Source organism: Calypte anna, chromosome 6 (genome assembly GCF_003957555.1).
Source record: "Calypte anna isolate BGI_N300 chromosome 6, bCalAnn1_v1.p, whole genome shotgun sequence".
Classification (NCBI taxonomy): Eukaryota; Metazoa; Chordata; class Aves; order Apodiformes; family Trochilidae; genus Calypte; species Calypte anna.
This window is the reverse complement of record NC_044252.1, coordinates 2,289,166-2,314,585: the sequence shown is the minus strand read 5'-3', so window position 1 is coordinate 2,314,585 and position 25,420 is coordinate 2,289,166. Positions and strand designations below refer to the sequence as shown.

At 42.6% G+C, this 25,420-nt stretch overlaps 1 protein-coding gene across 1 annotated transcript; it reads right to left on the bottom strand.

Annotated features, from left to right (window-relative positions):
• Positions 1-11,283: 11,283 nt before the first annotated feature.
• VDAC2 (voltage dependent anion channel 2) lies at positions 11,284-23,738 on the bottom strand. The gene is made up of 9 exons (XM_030452928.1): positions 23,556-23,738; positions 19,290-19,361; positions 18,232-18,281; positions 15,856-16,008; positions 15,712-15,764; positions 15,030-15,257; positions 13,838-13,988; positions 12,889-12,946; positions 11,284-12,396 (listed from the first exon to the last, which is right to left on the bottom strand). The coding sequence occupies exons 2-9, from the start codon at positions 19,354-19,356 to the stop codon at positions 12,305-12,307; spliced, it is 852 nt and encodes a 283-aa protein (XP_030308788.1). The 5' UTR covers positions 19,357-19,361; positions 23,556-23,738; the 3' UTR covers positions 11,284-12,304.
• Positions 23,739-25,420: the final 1,682 nt, after the last annotated feature.

Genomic DNA, 25,420 nt, shown 5'->3' with positions numbered 1-25,420 from the left:
AGCCATTCTTCCTCTTTACTCTCCCTCCCACCTGCCTGCCAAAGAACCAGCTTGCTAGGGGCTTGTTTCCTAGAAAGCTGCAAGTAAAAAGGTGGCAAGTATGTAAAGTGAAAACAGTTGTATGAGGATGAAATACAACTGATAACTGGCTACTGAAATAGTATCTGCAAGCAGAGATCCCCATCCCTAGGCAGCACATTACAAAATTATGTTCTTTCCACACCCTAGACACCCTAGCTAAGTATTTTTCCTATGGTATTTTTAATTCCTAGTTAACTTCATTTGATGATGTCATCCATTGCTCTTGTACTAGAATGCATCAGGCTGAAACATTTTTTGATCAAGAAACAGTAGCTGAAGAAACTCACCTGGGACCAATGCTAAAGAGAGAAGGAGGCATATTATGCCCAAGCTAGAGAGTAAGAATCCAGCTAATGACTTACTTCTGTGGCAAATTATCAATAGTAATAACTCATTTTCAGGGCTCTTTATTTCAGCCTGAAATTCTTATTACAGACAAAACCCAGTCACACAAGAAACTGAAACTAGCATTACACAGACAAAAGCTCCTCTGGCTACTGTTTTGGGGGAATAGTACACTGGACAGGTAATATATATATATATATATTGAGGGAAAAGGTCTCTCTGATTTGTTGGCCTCCTGTGGGGAGACCGTATCAGAGCTACGAGAATGCTTCTTCCATGTGCTTAAATAATGCACTCAAATGTCTCAAGACACTGAGGGACCAAGATTTCAAGTTTTAGAATTGTTAGAACTGGCTGCTCAGCTCATATTTTTGAAATTTCAACAGGGTGGCTTGGGTTCTGATAATTCGTAGATGTTCAAGGCACAAGTCTTACCTGTCTCAGACAACCATTGTCCTATTCTGTGGTAGGAGTTTGATGAAAAAAAAAGGAAGTGTTGCCTGATGGCTTCAGAGTGGGGCTAGGAATGAGGAGATCTCAATTCTATTTCTGTCACTTCCACTTAAAACCCTGATTCAGCAGAGCATGTCAAGATGTGATTAAGTACTTTGCTGAATTGAGGACTGGCTGCTGTAAAGTAAAATCCTTGCCTGGGAGGAGGCCAGGACAGTATGTGTCTGGCCCTTAAATGAGAATTTAAATAGCACATAAAGCCTGCCCTATTTCTTTTTCTGGGTACAGTTGCACCCTCAGAGTTTCAAACCTTCACGTGCTTCTATTTTCTTATCTTTGTAAAAGCAATAACACCTTACCAAAGTCTTAATGACTATAATAGCTTTCAGATGCAGATGAATTTACAAGATCATTATACATCTGCATGCAAAGCTTCTGGCCATGCTCTGCATTACAGTTTTACTTTTTTAAATAGATAACCAAAACCTGTAAGGTTTACAAACACAAAATGGGACACTAGCAGCTGGGGCATCCTCTAAAATATTTCTTCTTTTAGAGGCTGATAATTACAAGCTAGCTACAAGCTGTTAAGAATTCACACCCTGGCCTATAACTACCATGATGGCCTTTTCCAAATACACAGGAGTCACTGGAAGATTGATCACAGACTCTGAAATTTTTTTGCTACTGATTTCCAAGTTGCAGGAATACTCTCAGTAAAGCAAAGCAAAAAACGGGCAAGCACCATAACTATTTTTACAAATAGCTGTTTAGCAACATTGTAAACCATACACAAACAAATCATAGTTCATGAGTTTCACAACTCCTGTTCCTTGAATGCTGGGAACTGCCACAGTCCCTGTCACCTATGCTGGAAGAAGTGCCTGGGGATGAAGCCATGCACAGTGAGCTAGGATTTTGCCTCTGCTTTGCTTTGGACTCTGCTGTTTTAAATATGCAGAGCATACTGTGAGCATTTAATCAAACCTGTCTCCATCCTGATCACGTAATTACCATTAGAAAGAATAGCAATGTGTCCCTAAACTATAGATTGATGAGCCATCTGTAAGCTGAAACAAAGAGCAGAAGGAAGCTTAATTGAATCAAATATTTAGAATACATTACACTCTATCTTGTAGTTACTCAGAAGCTGGCCTTCTCTTCAGGCTTCTGTCCCCCACGTCTGGAATTCATCACCACTAACTGCATTTAATCCTTCAACCTTACTATAAAGTGACTGCTGATAATATATAATTATGGTTTAATTCAAGTGGTGAATCAGCTTCAGGGAGTTTGTGGGGACAATGGGAATTTAGGCTTTCATTAGGTGGTGAGAGTGGACCAGATGATAACGAAGTCTAAGACTTTGTCTCTCTCTAATGGTGAGATCATGTATGGGAGCTTGCAGATCTGCTTACCCCTCCTGGAGAACACACCTGCCTGAGCTACTGCTCACACTGAGGAGCTTCAGGATTTTCCACCCCTAAAGGAGAGCTGACCTAGAGGCACAGCTGGTGGCCAAACACTACCACCCAGCCATTCATGCAACACTTTCATCACTTCTAGTTGCAAAGGTTGAGATGGGTGAGGCCAGCAAAGGTGACAAATGTACAGCTGGGACTTGCTCAGAAGCAAACAGGCCTGAAGGATTGTGCAAGAAAAAAGAAATAATAAAAACCTCTCTAGTGCAGTAGCTCCCAGAAGCCACCATGAGAATGAAAACATGCAATCCTGGCTGCTGGTCTGGTAACTCAGTCCCTGAGAAAACACTCTGGGTGCTCAGAAATCAAAAGAGAAGGCTGCACCCCAGAATGGAACAACTTTCTGTGCAAGGGTAGAAACAGGCTGAATGCTTCAGGCCCAGTTCTGCATTTTCAACTCTGCAGCTTCTTATCCCACAGGGCCATGCAGAGGATGAAGCTGGCAGCATCAGCAGCCTCTCGTGTTGACGCAGGCCTAAGGGAAAACTAAAGAAGCATTTGCTTGAACCTCTGGCACTGCCATCCCTCCTTTTAACAAAGTCATGGAGGCTTTTTTATCTGTTGAATTTATCTCCATTTGTTTATCTCCACAGGTACCCCAACACATTTTGACAACCTACAAGGTCCCCGTGCACGAAAGATCTGGACCCATCTCTTTGTGTTTTGCAGCACAGTTGATTTTACTGCCCATTTCATTTACGAAGGAGCAGCATTATCACACCCCTCTCAGTATGAAAATGTGGAAAGCCATAAATAAGTGTCTTTAGGGTAGGAGTTCCTGATGGGATCCCAAACAGGAGCAGGGAACAACAAAGCTGGTTCTCTCCTTTGCACACCTAAGAGCTAAAATTGAACATTTCCTGCCACAGTGAGCACTGAAGTTTCTTCAGAACAACTTGGTGTATTGAGTTTTTTGCTTCCTTGTCGATCAATTTCTCTGCTCTCTTGTCTGCCAAGCCCTGTGGTATTTCACAGCTGTATGTTCTGACTGCACAGGGATGAAAGATTTTGCCTGAGTATAAAACATTACTGCTGCATAATTCCAATCACACACAAATTGGTCTCATGCATTTGTTTTGGTGGTTTTTAACTCACCTGTTTTATAATAATTTCTAGAGTAATGTTTTGAAAAAGGAAATGAACAAACATAAAACCTGTAAAAGAGGGAAATTAATGTGGAATTTCAGACAAGTTATTTATCTTCCTTTTTGCTTCAGTGCAATACTGTAGGGATAAGCACATAACTAGCTGCTTTAATATTTATTCCTATTATAGAAAAAGTAAACATGGCTGATAACTCACTGCTTTCCAGGATTAGATTTCATATTTTAGACTGCTTTAAATTAATGCAGAAGCAAACATTATCTTTTCTTCTTATTCATACATTTCCCTAATGACTTCCAAGCAAATTGTGCCTACTTATATTTTATGATTTTAAATAATTAAAACATTTTATGGAGGCAACTAAAATTCTCCCCAGAGTTAGCAGGAAGATTATTGATTGAACAGATCTTGGGCTACAAGGAAAAAATTATTATTTAGTTTAAAGGCTCATAATTTTATTCCTGTTCACCTACTGTAAAGCCAAGTCTCTGCAATTTCACAGCAACCTTTTGAGTTACACTGGGGTAGGGACTTGGGTTTTGTTGGCGAGCTGAAAGTAGTAAATTTTTGACATTGTGAAATTAGATTTGCACAAGTTAGTTAGTGAAAGAGTGTTAGAACTGCTGTCACAGGTAACTGCAATGCCTAACTACTGCAGACACACACAACACAGTGTTCATTACCCAGGGTAAGGCCTGGCTGAACATTGACAACACCGACAATTTGAATAAAATCCACAAATCTAAAACATCAACAAAAGAAGCCTGCTCTCAGAGGAGGATGGCATCACAGGACACCCAGCTTCTGCCTGCCATGTTGTGTGCCGTGGCCACAGGAGTCCATAAGGTTATGGCCCAGAAAGGGACTCCACCTAACAATATCACCTGGAGGTAAGTTAGGCTTACAGCTAAAGAGCTTCAAACTTGCCCTACAGGTAACTTGTATCTTTAAACTTGTGCATTGTCAGGAAGCAAACATTAGTAATTTACATACAAAGGTAGGAAAATCATGCATCTCCTATAGCACCTAGCTATTAAAAAAACAGAAAAAGTACAAAACTAGGAGAATATATAGAGATCCAAAATGCTAAATTTTAAGTGCTACTGTTTACTGTACAGGTCCTACCCCATTGCCTGTAACATATAAACTCACACAGCCTGGGCCTTATGACACTCAATGCTTATTTCATTTCTTTAAGTTCCTTTTATATTTTTGCATTTGCCTACTGCAAGTTGCCTGCTACAGGTCAAAAGCTGGAGAGCAGAAGGAGCAACCACAACTGCAACCCCAGCAGAAGTGGAAAGGTTTGTCAGACAGCCATGGACACCTTTGAAGCCATGCAGAGCTGCTAGGCTGCACAGGGATGAGGAAGGAGCACAGAGACCTGCACTGCTTGGTGCAAGGGGACCCACTTGGCTTCCACCTCAGTGGGGCCAAACTCCAAGGATGGAGGTAAGAAAGGGTCCCTCAGGTGCTTTCACCCACAACTTGCACCCAGCTACTGATGTCTCCTTGAGGGCACACCAGCAGGGTATTGGTGTGCCATTCCAGCAGTGTCACCTTCAATGTCCTCTAGCCATCTGAATGTCAGATGCTATAAAACACTGTCCCAAGAAATTTAATCTATCTTTTCAATGTAAAGTAATTAGTGGGGTCAATCCAAAGCAGGAAGGCACAGTTAATTGTGCAACTACTGTGCCATCATGTATTATATCAAAGAGATTAACACAACCTGAAAGAAATTACAGAGCCTGCCTAGGTTTCCTTTGAACAGCAGAGCTAGATCATATTCCAGTGAGCATCAAAGACATCCCTAGTGAAGAGGAGCATTAATTCATTATCAAGTGAATTACAAAATGGCATTCACTAGGTCAGATTCCTGACAAAACTTCCTGTACAAAAAAGCTGCAGTTTCTCCTCAGCTGAGTAGAGCCAACCTCTACATCACCTCTGGATCTTCCTACAGCTGTTGTCTAATTTAGGCAGTCATTTCTCAGGAGTTCTTGCCACCAGCAGTCAACAGTCTTCTCCTCAGGTCAGGGGAAGAAACAAGATGGAGCTAGCAAAATGTCCTGCTGAGGGCCTGGGCCACAGAACCACATACTCAGTCAAAACCCAGAGATCTGGGGCCCCAAAACCCCTACTGATGTTAGAGAAAGGGTCCCAAGTACTGCCAAGCCCATCACACTCCCTTCTCTCATGCAGCTTTGGTTACCCTGACGGGTGCTATCAAGTTTTCCCTTCTTGACTGTCAGCATAGTCACTCACATGCCAGACACTGAGTGATGCTCTTTAGCTGAAGCTTAAGTAAAAGCATATATTTAAACTCCCTGCCATACACTATGGTGAACTCTTAATGAAAACTCCAGATCTACAGCTGGAGTCTGCCTGTTGACCTTAGAAAGCATTTATGGTCATTTCCACAAAGTGAATTAAAAGCACATGATTAAGGCTGCAAAGCTAAGCACTCAGAAGGTTACAAAAGATGTATTAAATTTGCACAGCAATCTTCATTTTTACCATCCCTGTTACATATAAGCATTATAACACAGATTTTAATTTTATGATCAAGCATTCCAGTACTCTACCTCTTATGTGCTCCTTCCTGACCTTATTAGGTCTCATTTTACTTCTTTTTGCCTCCAGGCTAATAAAGTGAGAACCTATAAACAGGAAAATAGCTAGTTTTAGGCAGCCTGTGCCAACAGAGGATTGCTAGGTCTCAAAAGGGCCAAGAGGCTTTGTGCTGTGGTCACACTTCTCCAGCAGAAGAAATTAGGGAGCCAGACTCCCCAGCTGAAGTTATAACTGCCTCTTCTATGTTTAATTATCTTTTCTTTCTGCATTATGTTTATCTTATTTCATCTCCATAAAAAGAAATTGGACTGTAGCAGCTACACCAAATAATTTCAACTGAATTCCTGTACTTTTCCTCCAAGTGATTCAAAGGCTATCATGTAGAAAGGAAGAAAAAAAACAGGAGAGGTAAGAATGGCTTTTCCTATACAACAGGAAAGGTATCTTGGAAGGCTTTTTTAAGGCTTTTCTTTTTATGGAAAGTTTGTATTTTGGATACTTCTCCACTTCTCTTTCCTTCTCTCCATTTGCTGCTGGAAAAGGAAGAGGCAGCAAATGGATCCTAGAACTAAACTGTTTATAGACAGCCCAAAAGGAGAAATTTTGAATGGGGGATTATTTGGGCTGTGCTGACTTGGCAGCCAACACTCCACATTCATGCACAATCACGAACACACCATATGTGGAGCAAGATAAAGTCAAACCAGGTGATCTCCAGGCTGTATGGGTGGACTGTAAGCAGCCCGAGGCCATGCTGATGTACCCTCAACGCAGAGAGGGCCTTTGCTGCAAAGCATTAGGCTGGAAGCTTTGCATTTCAACTCAATGCTCTACCAGATTTCCCCAGGAACTTCAAAAAAAGCAAAACCAAAAATATTTCTTCAATCACAATTGAAGCCTACAGTCCCCCCAAGACACATTTGTGAATTGCCATTTTCAGAAATTGCCATTTCTTAAGATACTCCATAAAACATTAACTCCTGAAACATCAGAGATGCCCATTCACACTTACCTGGTGCCAGGGAGGATGCAGGTCACCACTTCGACGTCCATGAAGATGTCCATCAGAGGTGATTCTGTTCACTCCAACTGATGAATCTTCTACATATGACAACAAGCAGCCTGCTTTCAAACACTGCAGCAGTTTGGGGACCACTAGACTCTCCCCTGCTACAGGAAGGCTTTTGTCCAAGTGAAAGGACATACACGGAGCACCACCACCAGGGGAAGGCAGAAACACCACTTCCTCTGCTCCCCAAAGCACATGATGCCAATTAGAGAAGTGAAAATGATTCCAGGTGATTCTCACGATCACTTGTAACCCACACAATCTACTCAACAGAGCAGCAAGGAAAAAATTCACCAGAGCTCTAAATCTGGCTTAGACACACACCCAGTGCCCTGCCCCCAACCCCCCCAGCAGCTGAGGGGCTCAAAGCACCTGGTAAAAAGAGGTGTTTGCAGGCTCTGCTTGGGCAGGGAAACAAGGTGCCCAAGACTAAGGGGGGGATCCCCAAAGTGGAGAACAGGATGCAGCCCACCTCAGGAGCAGGCAGTGGGGCATGAGATCACTGCCTCACACCATGGATGCACTCATCTTCTGGTTTTGTCCAGGAAAAACAGCTTTTCCCCTCGGTGTGAAGGGGATGGTGGTGCAGTGGCTCCATACAGCAGTGCTGTGTTTCTGTGCCACTGTCCCCAGGTGGCAGCCATTTTGCACACTGCTGCCATGGCCCCAGGGCCACCAGAGCCAGTCCAGCCCCATCATGATGGTGGAGGGTGCCATAAACCCTGAAAAGATGACTCAGTCAATATTTTGAATCCTTCCCCTTTGCCCTCTGCTTTTGTTGTGTTGTTGTTTTGTTTTTATTTTGGCAGCTGGTGTGCGTGCCCTGTCCTGTCAGCAAGCCTTGCTTAAAGGTGGCTGGAGCATCTCTCTGGAAATCAAGGGATCTTGAGCCATTTGCAGGTTTCTAGAATAGCATTATGAAGACAGGAGAAGAGCAGCAGTCGGGAAGTTACCTGCTTCGTTCATTAACTTTGTGTAGATAGGACAGGGGCTGCGCCCACAACCAGCAGCTGTAGTCCACGCAAGCGAACACGGCTCCCTCAGCAGTCCACATGCGCTGCCCGCCTCCCTTGGGCTGAAAAACACCCAGAGAGCCCGGGGGGTTTTCCTCCTCTGCTTCTTTACCTCAGGATCAAGGTCGGGGTTGAGTTTTCTCGCACATTTCTGTCAGGATGCGAGCCGAAGAACCTGAGGAACACCCGAGGCTGCTCTGCGGGACGAAGTCTCCCCGTGAGGTAAAGAGAGGAGAACTGCGGCCACAAGATGGCGCCGCCGGCACGCGGCCGGGAAGGGCGGGAAGCGCGGCGGGGGCAGCCCCAGAGACCGCTGAAACCCTGCCCGGTACCGCCCCGGTACCGCCCCGTCATGGACTGGATTGGGGCTAAATGAACACTGCTAAATTACAATAATACTCTTTCAGCAGCTGCCGGGGAAAAACAGCTCTGTACAGGAAAATAAAATAAATAAATAAATAATAAATAAATGCCCCTCTCACAGCCCTTACCCACCACCTCAGCTCTGAGAGCAACAAAGCAGCACTTGGTATTTCTTAAATAAAGATGTGTGTTTTTACTAGTGCCACCATGGATCAATAAAATACCTCTTTCTGCATGAGATTCAGTATCAAACTTGCAGCTACACTAGATGCCATACCTCAGGCTCAGAAAAATAAACTCAGTTGCTTGTTGATATCTGTTTGACCCAGCAGTACATGGCAAGCCAGACACAAGGGGCAACAAGAAAGTAACAATGAAGGAACAATAATGATAAACATCACTAAAATACAATTAATGTGCACTACAATAATCTATGTAATGTTTTCATTCCTATTCCAGTTTAGGAACAGAAATATTCCACCGCAAAGGGAGGCAGACGAACATGATGAACCCACTTGCAACAGATGTGCCCTTTGGGGCCACAAAATATATTTTTTGTTCAGGTTTTTCTTTCTGCCAGTTCCCAGGAAGCATTTGTTCCTGCCTTTAAACCAGTGCTGCCACAGGGGGGACCACAGTCCTTGTCATTTGTGCCTTACTTTCCATAGAATTGCTTCTGCCTTCCCTGACTGGTATAAGGAAACCTTTGACAGAACCTGGGCTGAACCATCAGTGTGTGGGCTGTGATCTGTTTCCTACAGAAGTGCAGTCACAGTGGATTAAACTGCAGTAGTTTGTGCCCAGTAGTAAACCAGACACCAGAACAGGGCATCAGAGGGCAGTAAACACACTCTATTTCCACCTGGCTTTATCCCAGCAATAGCCAAGGGAAAGACAAACACCTGTGCCTCAGAGCTGAAAGACTTCCTTGCCTTTTCCAAAATAGTTCAAAACAAATTTCCTAGTTTTAAACTATTTCAGTACGCAAAATTTGAAGACTCCACCATAGCGATGCCAACTGAAACAACCTGGGGGATTTCTACAGCACTGCAAGAACATGTGTGTTCAAGTAACATGAGAGAACATCAGTGTCCGAGTCACTCAGAGCAACCTGAAAAACCCAGGGCATTTTAACTTCATGTGACAGGCTTTTTATTTTATGAAAGAACAATTAATTGCCCTTGAAATATGCACACAGACAAGCCAACTCCCAACTGTCCCAGGCAGGAATGCAATGCTACAGTCCACATAAAGAAGATGCACAGCCATGCTCAGGTCATTGGTTATCCCAAGGGGTTTTATTTTATTCAGAATGACACCTGAGGAAAGGCTGGCTAGCACTTTGAAGTTATCATTAAGGCTTTTTACATGTTCTAACAAAATGGAGCTATTTAGACTATCGGAATTTCTTACCACAGAACTCAAATGACACCACCAGCTTCTGTAACACACTTGAAAAAAAAGTTTGAAAGCCATTTTTGCCAGCCTCACCTGAGAAATGTCAAGACATAGACAATGAACTTCGTTTTTATGCTCCAAGTAGTGATTTATGGCAGAGTATTTTAGGAAAACTCAGATTTTCAGTTGTCTTCACTACTGCAGAGCCCTTTTTTATCTCCTGTTGCCTATCAGCATTATAACAAATGAAACTACTTCAGGTTTAAAGACTGAGGACTAGTGAAGTGATGCACATGAAAACAGAGCAAAATGAATAGGTTCAAGCCTTACATTACTAACTTGTACAAAGAGCTGAAGTTTCTGCAGTATCTATTCATTTCACTTTCCCATTTTCTGACCTTGGAAAAACAGCTAGAGGTGAGCAGGGAGTGAAGAAAAGGTTTAATTAAAAAATACTAACAAACAAAAAACCCCAAAAGTGTCAGACCACCATAGCCCTATCAAAAGCTTCCAAAAAGTGGGAAACATCAGTATCACAGCCATGCTGGTAGTCTAAGGATGCAAACAGGGAAAAGATGAGTCTTTTGTCTGCCCAGGTGCTGCAGGCACACAGCATGTTGTATTTAATATTTTTCAGAAGCCTGGACATACTTTGTGAAGCACTAAAGATAGTTAATACAGGGGAAAAAAAAAAGCAATGAACCAATAAAAAAACACCCCATATTAAAATTCAGATGTCTGCACATTCCCTAGCTTGAAGTGAAAGAACTCCTCAGAAAATGGCCTTTAGTGACAACAGCAGTAAAGGTATTCCAAGGCACAAATGCTCCCAAGCCTTCTGTTTGTCATGTAACAAAACACCAGCAACCAACTCAGGAGCCTGAGTTTGATGCTTAAGCTCTGCTCTATCTTCTGGAAGGAAGGTGACAGCTATTCCATAGCTAAAGCATAAACACAGGCATGTTACAAGATTACTTAACTGGAGAACTTGACTTTGAGAGCAACAATGCAGGACAGAACAAGATGGGAAGCAAATCACTAGGGTTTTTACAACAAGCTGATGTGAACTACAGACTGCAAGACTGACTACCAAGATGCCCTTCTCAGCTATGAGAAACTGTAAGCAGGCTCCAGTGATCTCAATAAATCCACATCCTTAAATGCTAGCACTGTAGCTATATGTATCTAATCTATATCACATTAAAAGCATTCAGCTAGCTATGTTTGACCTTAAGGGATGTTATGTTCACAGATCAAGTACCTATACTTTCCTTTTATTCTGTCCTGGAAAAACATGAAAGGTTTTCCATTATTCCTCATGCTTCTGGACTTCATATGGGTTATCTGCCAAGATGTCTTAGTCGAAGGGAAAGCAAAATTGAATGCATTTTCCTCCATCTCCATTTAAAATTAAGCCTTTATTTCAGTCATTTTAAGCAGAAACCTCTCACAGCATTAGGATAAGCAGGCCGTTATACCATTACACTGTTACATTCAGTTGCAGAGATAGGTCTCACTTCATACAAACATAAGCAAAAGGTGTGTTTGTGGTGAGGTTTTTCACCCCTTAAGCAAAAGCATCAAGGAGCAGTTCTTAAATGTCTCGGTGCACCAAGTACATCACTCTGCCCTCTTTGCATCAGGAGGCCAACAAGTAATGCAGGAAATCTTGCTTGTGGAACACAGGAGGAATTAAAGTGTTGTGTCATGACAAGTCTTACCTGACAGAAAAGCACATTCAACTTGCTTGAGGAATCCAGCTGTTCAAGTGAAAACCATCTATATTCAGTGTTGCCATGGGTGGGGCGGGGTCCTTAATTGCACAAAGGTAAAGAGCACTACAAGTCTTGGATTATTTTCAGTTAAAAGTTAAAACTTAACTGAGCACTACCCTCATATATCTTAACTCTTAAAATATCTGAGGCACAAAGATGTGTGTGTACTTGTTTTATTCATAATTTGTCTTGGGATACCAAATGTATTTCTACTTCAGGTGATTTAACAAAGTCATCGACCTCATTTCAAAACATCCACTGATCCATTTTTCATTCAATAGCAATATTGAATGTCAAAAGGAACATAAAAACAAACATGCACACAATTGTACAGTTTTCATAAATGTCTATTTCATTATTTGTGGGTAGCGCATTAAACAGTTAAATACATTTAAATAATGTTTCAGTGACTGCACTAATGCAGAGTTTTTACTAGATGGGTAACCAATTTATCTAGAAACCAGCTAACAAGTAACTGTCTAAATACTTCAAATACAGCTCTTGTTCTAGGTCATCCTTCTTGGAAAAAAAAAAAAAAAAAAAAAAAAAAACGAAAAAAACAAAAAACCTGCTGGTCACATTGGAAATACATTTTAAGGCCAAATTCTTCTGATATCCCTTCTCTGCAGCAGTTTCTTCACTTTTTTAAGCCTCCAGTTCCAGGCCAAGACCAAGTTTATGGCCACCAGCATTGATGCTCTTTCCATCTATCAGGGCAGACAGTGTAAGCTTCACACCTGTAAGATTTTTGAAGGGCACATTTACAACAAACAATCAGAGTAGCTTTAGCTTTTGTGCAACTCATCCTCCATCATTACAGGTCCCAGTTGCAGCTCTTTTTCCATTTCACTATTTTCTTCTAAAGATTTCCACAGAAGGATCCATTTACCCATGAAATCATCCTTAAGCTCTTCATGTGAATCAAGGCAGATACTTTTTTTTTTTTAATATCAGGTAATCATGCGGATATACTTAGTTACTAGCTGCTAAGTACACAAGAGCTCCACTTTTTTTTTCACAAGGCAGATACACCACTGTATACAATGGAATTTGCCTTGTTTAGATTAAGGTTTAATGTACAGCATCAGCTACTGTAATACCTACTACATCTTAAAGACTAAATTATTTTAAAAGGGGGGGCCCAACAGCTATATAATAAATGCATAGATCTCAAACATTTTCTTGGTGATGCATAATATAGATATGTGTGACAATGTAGTAATCCTTACCTGGCCTCAGGGTCTGGGTGTAACCCACTCCAACTAAACTAGAATTGTTCACTTTTGCCTGAAAAAAAAAAAAAGACAAAAGCAATTTAAGCATTGTAACTAATTAGGTTTTTGTTATCATTCAGAAACTAGAATGACTATGGCAAGACCTTAATTATCTACTTAAACAAATTCTACTTTTCTTTCAATATATTTGTGCTTACTGGAGTAAGCTACACCCTTTCCCCTCAACTTAGAGCTGAAATAGTAATATCTTTCAGAGCAGAGATGGTAAGGGTGGGGAGAACAGTTGCTGGAATGCAGGCTGGCAAGTGAACCTCCCCACTTCTCCCCTCTTCAGAAGGCCATAGCAATTTACCACCAGTGTCCCAGCACAAGCCACTTCCAAACAATCTTCCACATTCCTATTATTACAAAAGACTTGGCAAGATACCAAGCAGCCAAGCAGAACATATTTCATATCATCATCATAACAAGTCTGTGCAAAAGTATTTATCTCACTTTGCATCACTTCCTCTGTAGGATGCTTCCAACAATCCACCTTCAATTCTAGCTTTATAACAGAGAAAACTTTTCTGCCTACCACCTTTTTAACCCCTATTGCCAGAATTCCTACCATGAGAACAGACAGTGCTCTCCAACAACTGGTTTTAAAAATATTCTTAGCTTAGAGAACTAGACATGAAGGCTTTTTTATATTTTTTGTTAATAAGCACACTTAAGTCTTCTACAGTAGCACAACATTTGACAGTCAGATTCTAAGAGACTTTGCTGTATGCAATACTACAGAATTTAAAGACTGCTGGCTTAATTAAAACTGCCTGTAAGGTTAATTCCTAGAAGGCTTCCTGACCTATTACCTTTTGTTGTACTAACAAAGCACACAGATTCACAGAACCTGAAAACAAACTGTGCTTAGCAGAACCCTTTCGGGTAAAACCATACTTACAGAGATAGAAGCAGTGGAATCCAACTTGTATTTAGCTGCAATGCCAAAACGAGTGCTGTTGCTACCTGCTGTCCAAGCCAGGTTGACAGCAGTTTCAAGACTGTCACTCACTTTCTGGTAAATTGACCCACCAAATTCTGAACCATCATTGCTGCATAAATTAAGAACAAGAGTTAGTTTCCTGTATTTACATAATCCCAATGCTTATTTATAATTGCTTCCATTTTGTATTAAAATAAGAACTCTTAAGTTTGAGTTGTTTCAGGCTTTTTGACAGGAGGAGATGAAGGAAGGCTTCAGAGCAAAATTAAACTATAATAATTCACAGGGAAAAAAGATATTTCAGTGGACTACAGCTAATCCTCAAACACATGAACGTAATTCCAGATTATATCTTTACAAAACTAACAGATAATTGTGGTTAGGAAACAGGCATTCTGAATTCTATGACCTAGACGATCTTGAAAAATGTGTTACAATTTTTGACATTAGTGAACTGAAACAGAGTATTTACAGTTCAAGCTGTGAAGTGCTGTGTAGCTTCCTTCCGTAACCCTCAATTCCCATAAATCCAGACAAACCCCATTCTTCCCCTTCAAAAGGACAAATTTCTACCTCAACAATCGACTAAGTTACTTCCTAACTAAAGGCACTAGTAAATTTTTATTTACTTAAATTGACACTGCCATTTCCTTCAGTAGGTTTTGATCTGATGAGCAACATTTAATAAGGCAGCAACTCCAAATAAAACTCCTAATCAAGTCTTACACTTGTTTAGTTACAACTCCAAGTGTTTCATGTGCTTTACATCCCAGACAGGCAAGATGTATCTACTGGAAAAGTTTAAAACCAAAGCTCTAGTCTTGCTCCAGAAAGTGCTGCTGGCCTACTTAAAGAGTGCAAAGCTTTACCTCAAACAAATCTACTGCCCTTACAGTCAGATACAATTCAGTGTGATGGGACAGCTGGAAAAGGCAGTGATCAGCTCTGCTGCACTCAACCACTGCACTGCTGTGGTATATATTATACTGGAAGTGCTAACAAACCACAAATATTTACTGTTTTGAAAAAGTGATACGAAGTAACAGCTACCTAGTTTCCCAGAGAAAAAGGCACCCTGACCATTTATATTCTGAGTACAAGGTAGAGAAAAGCTGCTTCTGTACACCTGGACACAACATTCAGTACTCACACATTAGTGTGCAGTTGGAAGTCTCCAGTCTTGTAACCCACAGAGAAGTTATTTCTTGTCAATTTTGATTTGGCACTATCAAAAGTCATCTGATAACCAGCAAGCCAGCCTTCATAACCAAAGACAGCTGAACCATGGATTGCAGGTCCAGCAAAATCAAAGTCAACATCACAGCCTAGGTTTAGGCATTCACGTTTATAAGCTGACTTAATTTTACCACTCTTCTTTCTGAAACAGAGAAACAGTTACTTTAAGACAAGGTTTGATCTTACTCAATGAACTGCTAAATTCCAGCCGTGTGACTCTACAGTGTTACCTAAATGCCATGCACATGCATCCCCTAGACTGGGCCAAAGCACAGCTAGCCCACCAAGAAATCCCAGGGCTACTAAATACAGGCATTTTGTGATGAACACAGAGGCATTTCCATGCCTCCTGCAGTCTTCCAAGTATTCCTACCCCAGGAAATAAGCAAAGTGGGCTGTTGTGAAATGTCCAATGCTAATCCTGTAGCACGAAGCATGAGACTGAAGAGCAGAAGCCTTAAGCATTAGGATTTGTTAATCTGAATCAACAGAACTCTGTGTGAACATCTCTGTCAATACAGCAGACCAGATGAATGATTACTGACCACAGATGTTGGTATTGCCCCCAATAAGGTTAAAAGGTTAACAATTCTTACCCTGTATTTGGTGAGAAAGTTGTATCAAATGTCAACTTCAAGCCTTTGGCAATCTAATTGAATGGGGAGAAGATAAGAAAAGCTATACATTCAGTTCTGCTAGTCTGCTAGGTAAAACAAATAAATACTCTCTTAATCTCTTACCTGATCTTCAATTGCAATTTCTGTTCCCAGAGTGTTATCTGTGTTCCATTTTTCTGTGAAAGTCAGCCCATACTCAGCCCACTTGTATTTGGTCTCCAAGCTCCCATTCACTTTCCCAGTGTCTGTGTTGGATGAACCAGATGTTGTGAATTCCTAAAAAGGACAGTGCCCATGTGAAAGAAGATACATGTGATCCTGAAAGCATTACACAGTGCCAAAAAAGATGTTACTTCAGCAAGCCCTAAGAGCTTGTTATTCTATGCAACAAGTTTACAACTTGTGGAGGGAGAAAAGGAAAGAACATGGAGAATTAAAACTAGAGAATTCATGCCCCCTGGCCCCCAGTCTCAAGTGCAGTGTTCCTGACACTATTACAAACTGTACAGGTTTGCAATGTTACTCAGAAACAGGACAGTAGTTCTAGTAGTTACCTTAAACTTTCTCCTTAAAAGCTGACAAAAACTCTTGAAATTTAAGTTCAAGTCTGATACTGCTAATGAGGAAATTACAAATCAATTCCAGAGCCAAGGACACTATCAGGAACATAATGCAACTCCAGTAAAACTCTTTTAGGATCACATATGTATTGTCCAGTCAACCACCTCCAAAGATAAGTTATGTACAACTGTAAAATGTCACAGAATGCCATCATTTTTTAATTTGGGGGTGAAGTGGGTAGTTTGGGGTGGGGTTTTTGTTGTTTTGGGGTTTCTGCTGCTTTTTAAGAGAGTTCTCAGCCAAATAATGCACCAGCTTCACACAAGCCACAGGCAACACTTGTTTTCACTGGGATCTGTAAAATTTCTATGCCCTGACACTTCGGTTTAATGTCACCCAGGAAGAATATTCATGTTTGAACTGGAAGACAAGACAACAGCCCGATTTTATGCTTCTGGTACAGCCTCACTTAGAATTCTTGAAAGCAATTAGAAGTTAGCAATACCACTCACACCTCCTTAATAAACTAAGAAGTCCCTGAGGTATCTCACTGGATTCTCACAAAAACAGAATGAATCGTTTCTGTGTACCAGTATTCAGAAACTAAAGGCAATACCTGCTAGACATAAAAGTCTGGTTTGCAAATATATGTCTGGGAGTTCTTCCCACCAAAGTATCATTGCCCTTAGGGTTTAAAAAGTTCAGTATTTCAACTTCTAAAAATATAAAAATCAAAATCACAATATTATTTGTAAATCAACTCCTTACACTGAACTTCAGGAAACACAGATTTTAATTTAAGACCACATTTGGAATCACAAGTCCTTAAGCATTCTTATTCTGTTAAAGCTTGCACAAGCATGCATGAGACTGCTCTCTAATGGTGGCTGATTGAATTTAACCCTAGCCAAGACATTTACTTGAATTATTTTAGTGAAGCACTAAACCATGCACACACTTGCACACTTCTAGTAAGGTCTAGTGCAAGTGGCACTTCTTACTTGGTGCTGTTCCTACTGTACAGGGTATATGTGACTGCAATCATTGTGGTAACAGCTTCAGGAGCAGCAAATTATTACATTATCTCCTAAATCTCTGTTCTAAAACATCTGCAGTACATACACGTCGCCCTTTCTTCTGAGAAAGATGGTTTATACTTGATAGTATTCACATGAGGGCCTGGATTTTGCAAGTAATACCAGGATTACTGGTTGTTGAAAGAAACAAGCTAAAGTAAGAACAACTTGCAGGGCTCTTGCAAACTGTGCTTCAGTTGGGATACAGAGAAAACACAGCATATAATGCACACATCTTGTTTCTAACAGCCAGTTACACTGCTAGAGCTTCCAGTTGTGAAAAAAACCAACACACACTAAAAAAAAGAATCTGTATTTTTCAAAGTCTGCTCTAAAAATAGATAAAAGTTACAGGAGGGACTGCTTGCATGACCAAGATATCTTGCATGGAAAATTACTGCAACACTTCAATACCTTTAAACAGGAGCCAAAGATCAGGATGCTAAGCCCCTGTCAAATACTTCACACGAGCATTGAAACGCCAGAAATTTCCACCAAATACAAAGAGTATCAAAAAGTACTTTAGAAACAAATTTTGAGTACTGTGATTGATATCATCCTTACAAAATGTGTCAGCTATTTGTTAACCTTGAGATGTAAAACAAGGGACAGCTAATAAATCTTTTTATTTTACAAAGATTACTGAACAGTGTGATACCCCTGTCACGTTCAGGATAAAGATCTTTAGGGCTCCTGAAACCACCTTACACTAAAAGTTTATCATTCATATAACCTATAAACTACCTAGCAGCATCTAGGTAGTTTCTACCTAGATTAAATAGATAGAATATCAGAATTAAATTAATTAAATATCAAAATGTGTATGGAAAAAAGATAGTTAATAAAAGGAATTTAAACTCACCACTCCAGTTGCAGATTTTGTTTTCACATCCAGTTTCACCAACCCAAAACCTTTAAAAAAAAAAAATAAAAAAATCCAGAGTTACAACAGCAGACTTCAACTAAGACAATGCACATTTTCCAAGAATCTGTTTTTTCCAAGCAGTCCCAGCAATGGGTCATGTATAGACTGACTTCAGTAACACTCATATTTTAGATGGTAGGGGATAGAGGAGGCCACTCCATAACACACCAGGAGTTCTGTCATAACCACACAGAAAGTGAGAGTAGCCTCTCGTTTGTACACTGAACATTTAACTAACAAAGACTTCCAACAGTCAAATTTAGTGACTGACAAAATGCATCTTCTTTCTGTTCCCAGGACAGGATCAGCTTTGTAGTCAATGCCCTCTGAAGAGCTACCCCAATCCATACAGTTTGTCTCTTGGCACCAAGAAGAAATACCTCAAGGTGAAAAAAGTTTTAGAAGTGAGGTGACTGGGAAATACACAGTTATTGGAACTGAAACGTAAGTAGGTTTTACGGGAAAGTCAATCCACATTATTACTCTTAGAGCTGAGTAACAGTCTTGGTAAAAAAGCCCCCATAGGAGTTCCCAATACCTAGAAAGAAACTACACTTTGACAGAGCAGAATAACTGCACCACTGCCTACTATTAAAGCATTTAAAAATGTTGAGGGATTCTTTATCCCAATAGCTATTCCTCTTTCTACTCCAAAACAGGCTTATAGTGTTACAGTGGTATTTATACCTTTCTGTATTAACAAATACTGTGGCAAGGACAAACTGGTAAACAAAGTGTATTCCCAAGTTAAATTACACCCAATGCTGACAACATGGCATACTTGTGTACATCTGGCATTTATGTGGCTGTAGCACTAAGTTTTAACAGACTTCACATCAAAACAGCCCACAGAAAGCCCTCAGTGATGTTAGTTGACAGTAATGACAGTAGAACAACACACCTTCCCCCACCATTCAATTTTACACACAGGCTTAAAAAGGGAATTCATTGCTGCCCCACAAACCCTGTGTTTGATTAAAAGGTATTATTCTTACCATATCCTTTATTGAAGATATCTCTGGCAGATTTGCCAAGGTCTACATATGATGGAGGAATCGCCATTGGAGCTGAAAAGGAATGGACTTGTTAATAGTCAATCTTTTATCACACAAAAAACACCACCACCACAACTCTTGGAGACACTTTAAAGCAGATCCATACATGAAGGCAGTTAAAAGATGGCTCAAACAATTCTGTGAAATACCTACAGTTTTTCAGTGATGTTCACTAGGAATACCCAATGTTTTTCCTGGTTTAGTCATCTGCTTGCAGAGAGTTATAACAAGACCACCCAGTTCTTCATTTTTTCAAGTAGATTTCTCTATACATCTTCAATTACCAGAAATCAACACTTCCAGAAAACTGGGAATTTGAATAACTATAACACAGATCCACAAAGTCAAATTTGACAGATAATTACAGAAATTACCTGAAAGGACCTACTGGGTTTTATTTTCAATATGTAAAAAGAGTGTGCATCTGGTTTGCAACACCATTTGTCCCAGATTTTAAATAGTAAACATATAATTTAAGAAGCAACATCTAATGCCATTAACTAGCAATCTGCCTGAGGAGATTTTTTTCCCCCCTCCCCCCCCCAAATACCAGGTTTAAGTTTGAGTGTTTGCCTTCTTTAAAAGAAACAAGTAGGAGTGCTGGGTCAGTGAGAAATGCTCTCTCTAAATGTTCCTCTCCCAGACGAGGAGGCTCCTGGAATGTCACTGCTGAACAGAACCTGTCATTCAGGACCAGCCAGGACCCTGCCTCCCTAATCAGAGATACCAGCCCAAGGTCTCACCCAAGTCTGTGTGGTTGTCCCCCCTGTAAAGATCCTGCTCTGCCTGCACCTTCCCCTCAGTCATTGTTTTCCCAGCATTGCACCAGTAAAAGGACACTCACAGTGGCACTGGTTTGGGGTTTTTTTTTCAACTTTTAAAATACACAGAACAGAGAATATTTAAAAAACTCATCAACTCCCCCCAGGATGTGAAAAGAGGGGGGAAGACAATGAAACTAACTTGGAGAAGCACCATAAAAAGGCAAAACACAAGCACAAGGAAATCTTTTCAAACAAATTGGTCACATTTGTTAGGCAGAGAAAGTCAGAATACCATAATTGACTGTTTATCTTGCTCTTGTTGATGGTCTGCTTGTTGGGGTTTTTATTGATTTAAATGGGAAAAATCTCTTCAGAATGTCAAAAACACCCAGGCAGCACTCTCTTGAGGTAACTTTCAATTGAAAGCAGAAAACGTCACCTTCATTTTTAGGTATTATTTTTATCCAATATTTAAATTCTCAACACCTGGATATAGATATCTTCTGCAAATCCCTGCAAGATTCCAAGTATATTCACTAATACAGAATTAAGGTAAGCTCTTTTTTCCTTCTTCCTCTCTGTCCAAAACAATTCTTTCCATATTTTCATAGCCTTATCTACATAAAGGGATAACTTTCCTGGAACATGCGATTCAGAATAACTTGCTTCAGGGCACCATTCCACTCAACAGGCTCTTATTTCACAACAGGATCCACATTAAACAAACAAACTAAAGATTAAAAAAAAAAACTGATTACACCTGCTGTATATAGTTTAATTCATTAACTCCTACTATCTAAAAAACCCAACTATTTTATCAAGCAATGGTAAAGCACAAGACTTTCTTATTTTACTACAATTTCTAATTCAGTTTTCCAGCCTTAAGAAAGTAACCTTCACAAGCCTTAAGAAGGTAACTTCAGCCTCCTCTAGGCAATAACATCTATATTCACCATCTAACTAAAATATATTTTAAATCTCCTCTTTCAGTAAGGAGTTCTAAACTCTACGACCAGGTCAGACAGAGCAGTAAGACATCCATTGCTTGCTAAAGAATAGAGAACAAGTCTGGGTTTTTCCAGAGAGTTAAAGTACACTGTCTTTCAACACACAAAAAACCAGGCAAACAAAGCAACAACAACAACAAAAAAACACCACAGCCTAAAACAAACCAACCGTGAAAGTGACTCCGGGCATTTGAAGCTTAAAAAGGCTTAGCCCAAGTTCAAGTCAATAATAAGTAACAGTTCAGAAAAGAAAATTCTGTATCAGAACTGCATTAAATTGTTCCTATTATTCAATAAAAAGAAGCAGGTATTTGAACAGTGTGTATTTGAGAAAGTGTGGGAAAGCTGCTCTTTCCCCTCTAAACTTCTGCTATGCAGCAAACTGTACAGTTCATTAGTTTAAAAAAAAATTAGGGGAGATCTGCCTATGTATTTTCCATTTAATGAACAGGTCTCGCTTCTAACTACCATCTTCAGAAGAATAATTAAATTATTTCTTGTTTTCAAGTTTTGTACCAGCCTCTAACACATACATGCTTTTACAGTGTAAATAAATGAGCTTCTCAGTTTTGTTTTAAATGTTTCCAATGTGACCAGACAACCACTGCAGACAGGACATTTATGTTAAGCAGCAAGGTCCTGAGAAGTTAACAAACTGGAATCTGTGCCTAAATTCAAAGGATTACCACAGTAAAAAGGATGCTGCTGTTTCATCTGACCTAGTCAAGCATCCTTCCCTTTGCAAGAAAACCAACCAGTATCAAAATGAGTATTTGCCAGACAATACAGCCTGGAGATGCAAGTTTTGTGACAAAGATATAAAACAGAGTAGAGCTGTCATGCTGCTGGTCTAATCCTGCACCAACAGGGACAGAGAAGAACAAAAGGGGAAAGAAAGAGTTAATTTGGGTATATTAAATACCTGACAAGCCACTGCCATCATCAGAATGCTCATGAAATGAAAACAGGGTCAAAAAGGAAAAAAGAGCCCTTCAAACGCTGGCAAGTTAGCTAGGTTTGGCAAATTCTTATACTCAAAAGGCACTTTCTTCAGTTCTTCACTTAAAACCTAATAATTAGAACTGCCTAAAATGTAAGTACCATGTAACAAGAGGTTTGTCGTGAAAGCATCTATCAGATAAGCTGATTCCCCAGTTCAAAAATGCAGAATCTACTTGAAACAAGTGGAGGCTCCACCCTAGCTTTGTTTCATGCCACCTTGAGAAAAAGTTTGATTAATCTGTCACTCAAGAGACACAAAAACGCCCTCCTCTTCTGTAAAAAAAGCAAAATCAAAAAAACAAAAAGAAACCAGACAAAGCAAAAAAAAAAACACAGTCCCAAGAAGAGGAAAAAGGTATTAATACTGTCAGAAGTATTACAACATAGTTTTCCTTCAAGGTAGTATTTCAGAAATCCCTCACACCCTACAATTAAAGGACTTCCACAGAGATTTCTAACCATTTAAAGATCCTGGGATACTGAAGATCAAGCTAGAGGGCTAGATCAGACTAGAATAAAAAAAACTAAGTAGTAGTGCAATTGGAAAAAAAAATAACAAAAGCAATAACGTGACTAGAATCGTATTCCAGCAGAGTACATAGTGCTGAAGAAAATGCTGCTAATCAGAAAACACTTCGTTAAAATACCCTGAGGACACCACTGACCTTTAGAGCTACACTGTAGCTCAAGCTTTGAAAAAATTAGAATAAAATGGAAAAAAACCCAAAAGGCACAATAAACTACCTCGTTACCTTCGCTCCAACTCTCTCCCTACTCAGCTCCCGGAGGAGGCCCCAGCACCCATAGCTGATCCCGAGGGATAAAACAACACTACCCAGATGGGAAAACGCGCTCAGAAACCGAAACCGAGGCTAAAAAACCCCGGACCCCCGGGGAGAGGAAGGCACCACAAGGAAAAGCAAAGAAGGAGAAGGAGGCGACACACCCTTCCAGCGCAGGGCCCAGCGCCTTCCCCCGCTCCCAGGCCCGCTCCCAGGCCCGCCGCCAGCCCCCGCGGCGCCCGCCGCAAGGTGAACTCCTCGCCGCGGCCATCTTGGCCATCCCGCCCTGACCCCCGCCCGCCCGCCGCGCCCTCCCCGCCGACCCTTATGTAACGGCGGCCCGGGCCCTGCACCCGGCAGGGCGCGGAAGTCCGCGGGGGGAAAAGCGAAGGGGGGGGATGGAAAGAGACTCGGCGTGCTCAGAACCCCAGCCCCGCCGCTTCCCCCGTCCCCCCCCCGCCCGACCCCCCTCGCCGTTATCCCGGGCGCCGGGAAGGCGCTTGCCCGCCCCGCCGCCCCTCACCCCACGCGGCCCGCAGCCCCGCTCGCCACCCCAACCCCAGCCCTTCGCACGCCGCTCGCTTTCCCCTCCCGCTCCCGCCACCCCCCTCCCCCGTCCCCTTTGCTCCCGGTGGCGGCCCGGGCTGGCACCTGGGTAGCGCGGGTCCGGGCGGAGCGGGTCCGGGAGGTGCGGGAGGGTCTGGCGGTGAGGAGGCCGCGTTGCTGCAGCCGCTGGCACTGGAGGGCGAAGTGAAGGAGACACCGATCCGCCCGCCCGCCCGCCGCCCCGCAGGACCCCAGGCGGCCGGGGACGCCCTACCCGACGCCTTCCCCCGCCCGCCTCACCCCTCCGCCGCCCCGACGGCGGAAAGCGCTGCCGCCCGGGGAACGGGGACGGGGTAGGACGGGAGGCAGCGGGAACGGCAACCGGGAGGGCGGCGGGAGTGCCGCGGGCCGGCAGGCGGGCGTTAGGGCAGCCCCGGTGTGAGAGCGGGGTCCTGAGGGAAGGAGAGAGGGAGGGACAAGCGGGAGGCGGGACCGGAGGCGCCGGGAGCTGAGGGGCGGGAAGGGAGGAAACGCCTCAGGCGCTGTGAGGAGAGGAGCGAGGAAACGCCTCAGGGGCGGGGAAGCTGCCCTCGGGTGTGGTTCTTCTGGAGAGGGAAAGAAAGGGTGAGGAACAGCCCGGGAAGCGGGAGGGTGGCGGCCACACCCTGAGGAGTCTTCTATAATAGGGCGGCCAGGACTGGGCACGGAGTGGCTGGAGAGCATCCAGGCAGAAAGGGAGCTGGGGTTGAGAGGAAGCTGAACATGAGCCAGCAGTGTGCCCAGGTAGCCAAGAAGGCCAATGGCATCCTGGGCTGGATCGGGAGCAGTGTGGCCAGCAGGTCCAGGGAAGGGATTCTGCCCCTGTGCTCAGCGCTGGTGAGGCCACAGCTTGAGTCCTGTGTCCAGTTCTGGGCCCCTCAGCTCAGGAAGGAGATTGAGGTGCTGGAGCAGGTTCAGAGAAGAGCAAGGAGGCTGTGAAGGGATCCAGCAGAATTCCTGTGAGGAAGGGCTGAGGGAGCTGGGGGTGTTGAGGCTGGAGAAGAGGAGGCTCAGGGGAGACCTCATCACTCTCTACAACTCCCTGAAAGGAGGTTGGAGCCAAGGGGGAATTCAAGCTCTTCTCCCAGGCAGATATCAGTAAGGCAAGAGGGTTAAGAGTCTAAAGCTCTGCCAGGGGAGGTTTCGGTGGGGTATTAGGAAGAAGTTCTTTCCAGAGAGGGTGATCAGGCATTGGAATGGGCTGCCCAGGGAGAGGATGGATTCTCCATCCCTGGAGGTCTTTAAGAAGAGACTGAATGTGGCACTGAGTGCCATGGGCTGGGAACCACAGGGGGAGTGAGTGGATCAAGGGTTGGACTTGGTGATCCCAGAGGTCCTTTCCAACCCCAATGATTCTGTGATTATATGACTGCCTTTCCTGAGAAATCACTTTCAGAGACCACCTGCCTCCCACCTTGGCACATACCAAGTCCTCACCCAGGAACAGTCTGCCAAGGTTGGCTTTTGCCCATACAGCCCTTGTTGGAGACAACCCTGACCTCCTCACAGTCCCCAAGACTCCCTCCCACAGTGGCCACCCCTTCCAGAGCACTAGGGTGATGGCACTCAGCCCCACATCCCACCCCAGGGATGTTCATCTTGGCTCTTCCCACAGCCCTGAAGCCCCCTGAAGACAGCACACCTAATGTGCTTGCCTCTTCTTACCCCAAAAACCCAATCCTGCAGCAGGGCTACCCCACAGCTTGTGGGATATCTCTGAGGGTATGTTATCTGACAGCTTGTACTCCATCTCACAAGATTTGCTGCCTCCTCCAGATGGGTGTCACAGTCTTTTCGATGGCCTAAGCTCTATTTTTTGTCTTCCAGTCACCCCCCACCAGAAGACCCCCACACAGCCATAACAGAAGGCAGCATATCTCAGGTCAAGAGAAGCAATAATCCTCAGAAAGCTTTCTCAGATGGTTCTGGAC

Excerpts from the sequence above, each read along its gene's own strand:
- VDAC2 (XM_030452928.1), bottom strand. The coding sequence starts at position 19,356 with ATGGCGATTCCTCCATCATATGTAGACCTTGGCAAATCTGCCAGAGAT. Across the intron at positions 15,765-15,855 it reads AAATTGCAATTGAAGATCAG|ATTGCCAAAGGCTTGAAGTT; the intron begins GTAAGAGATTAA and ends CCATTCAATTAG. Across the intron at positions 15,258-15,711 it reads ACTTTCTCACCAAATACAGG|AAAGAAGAGTGGTAAAATTA; the intron begins GTAAGAATTGTT and ends TCTCTGTTTCAG.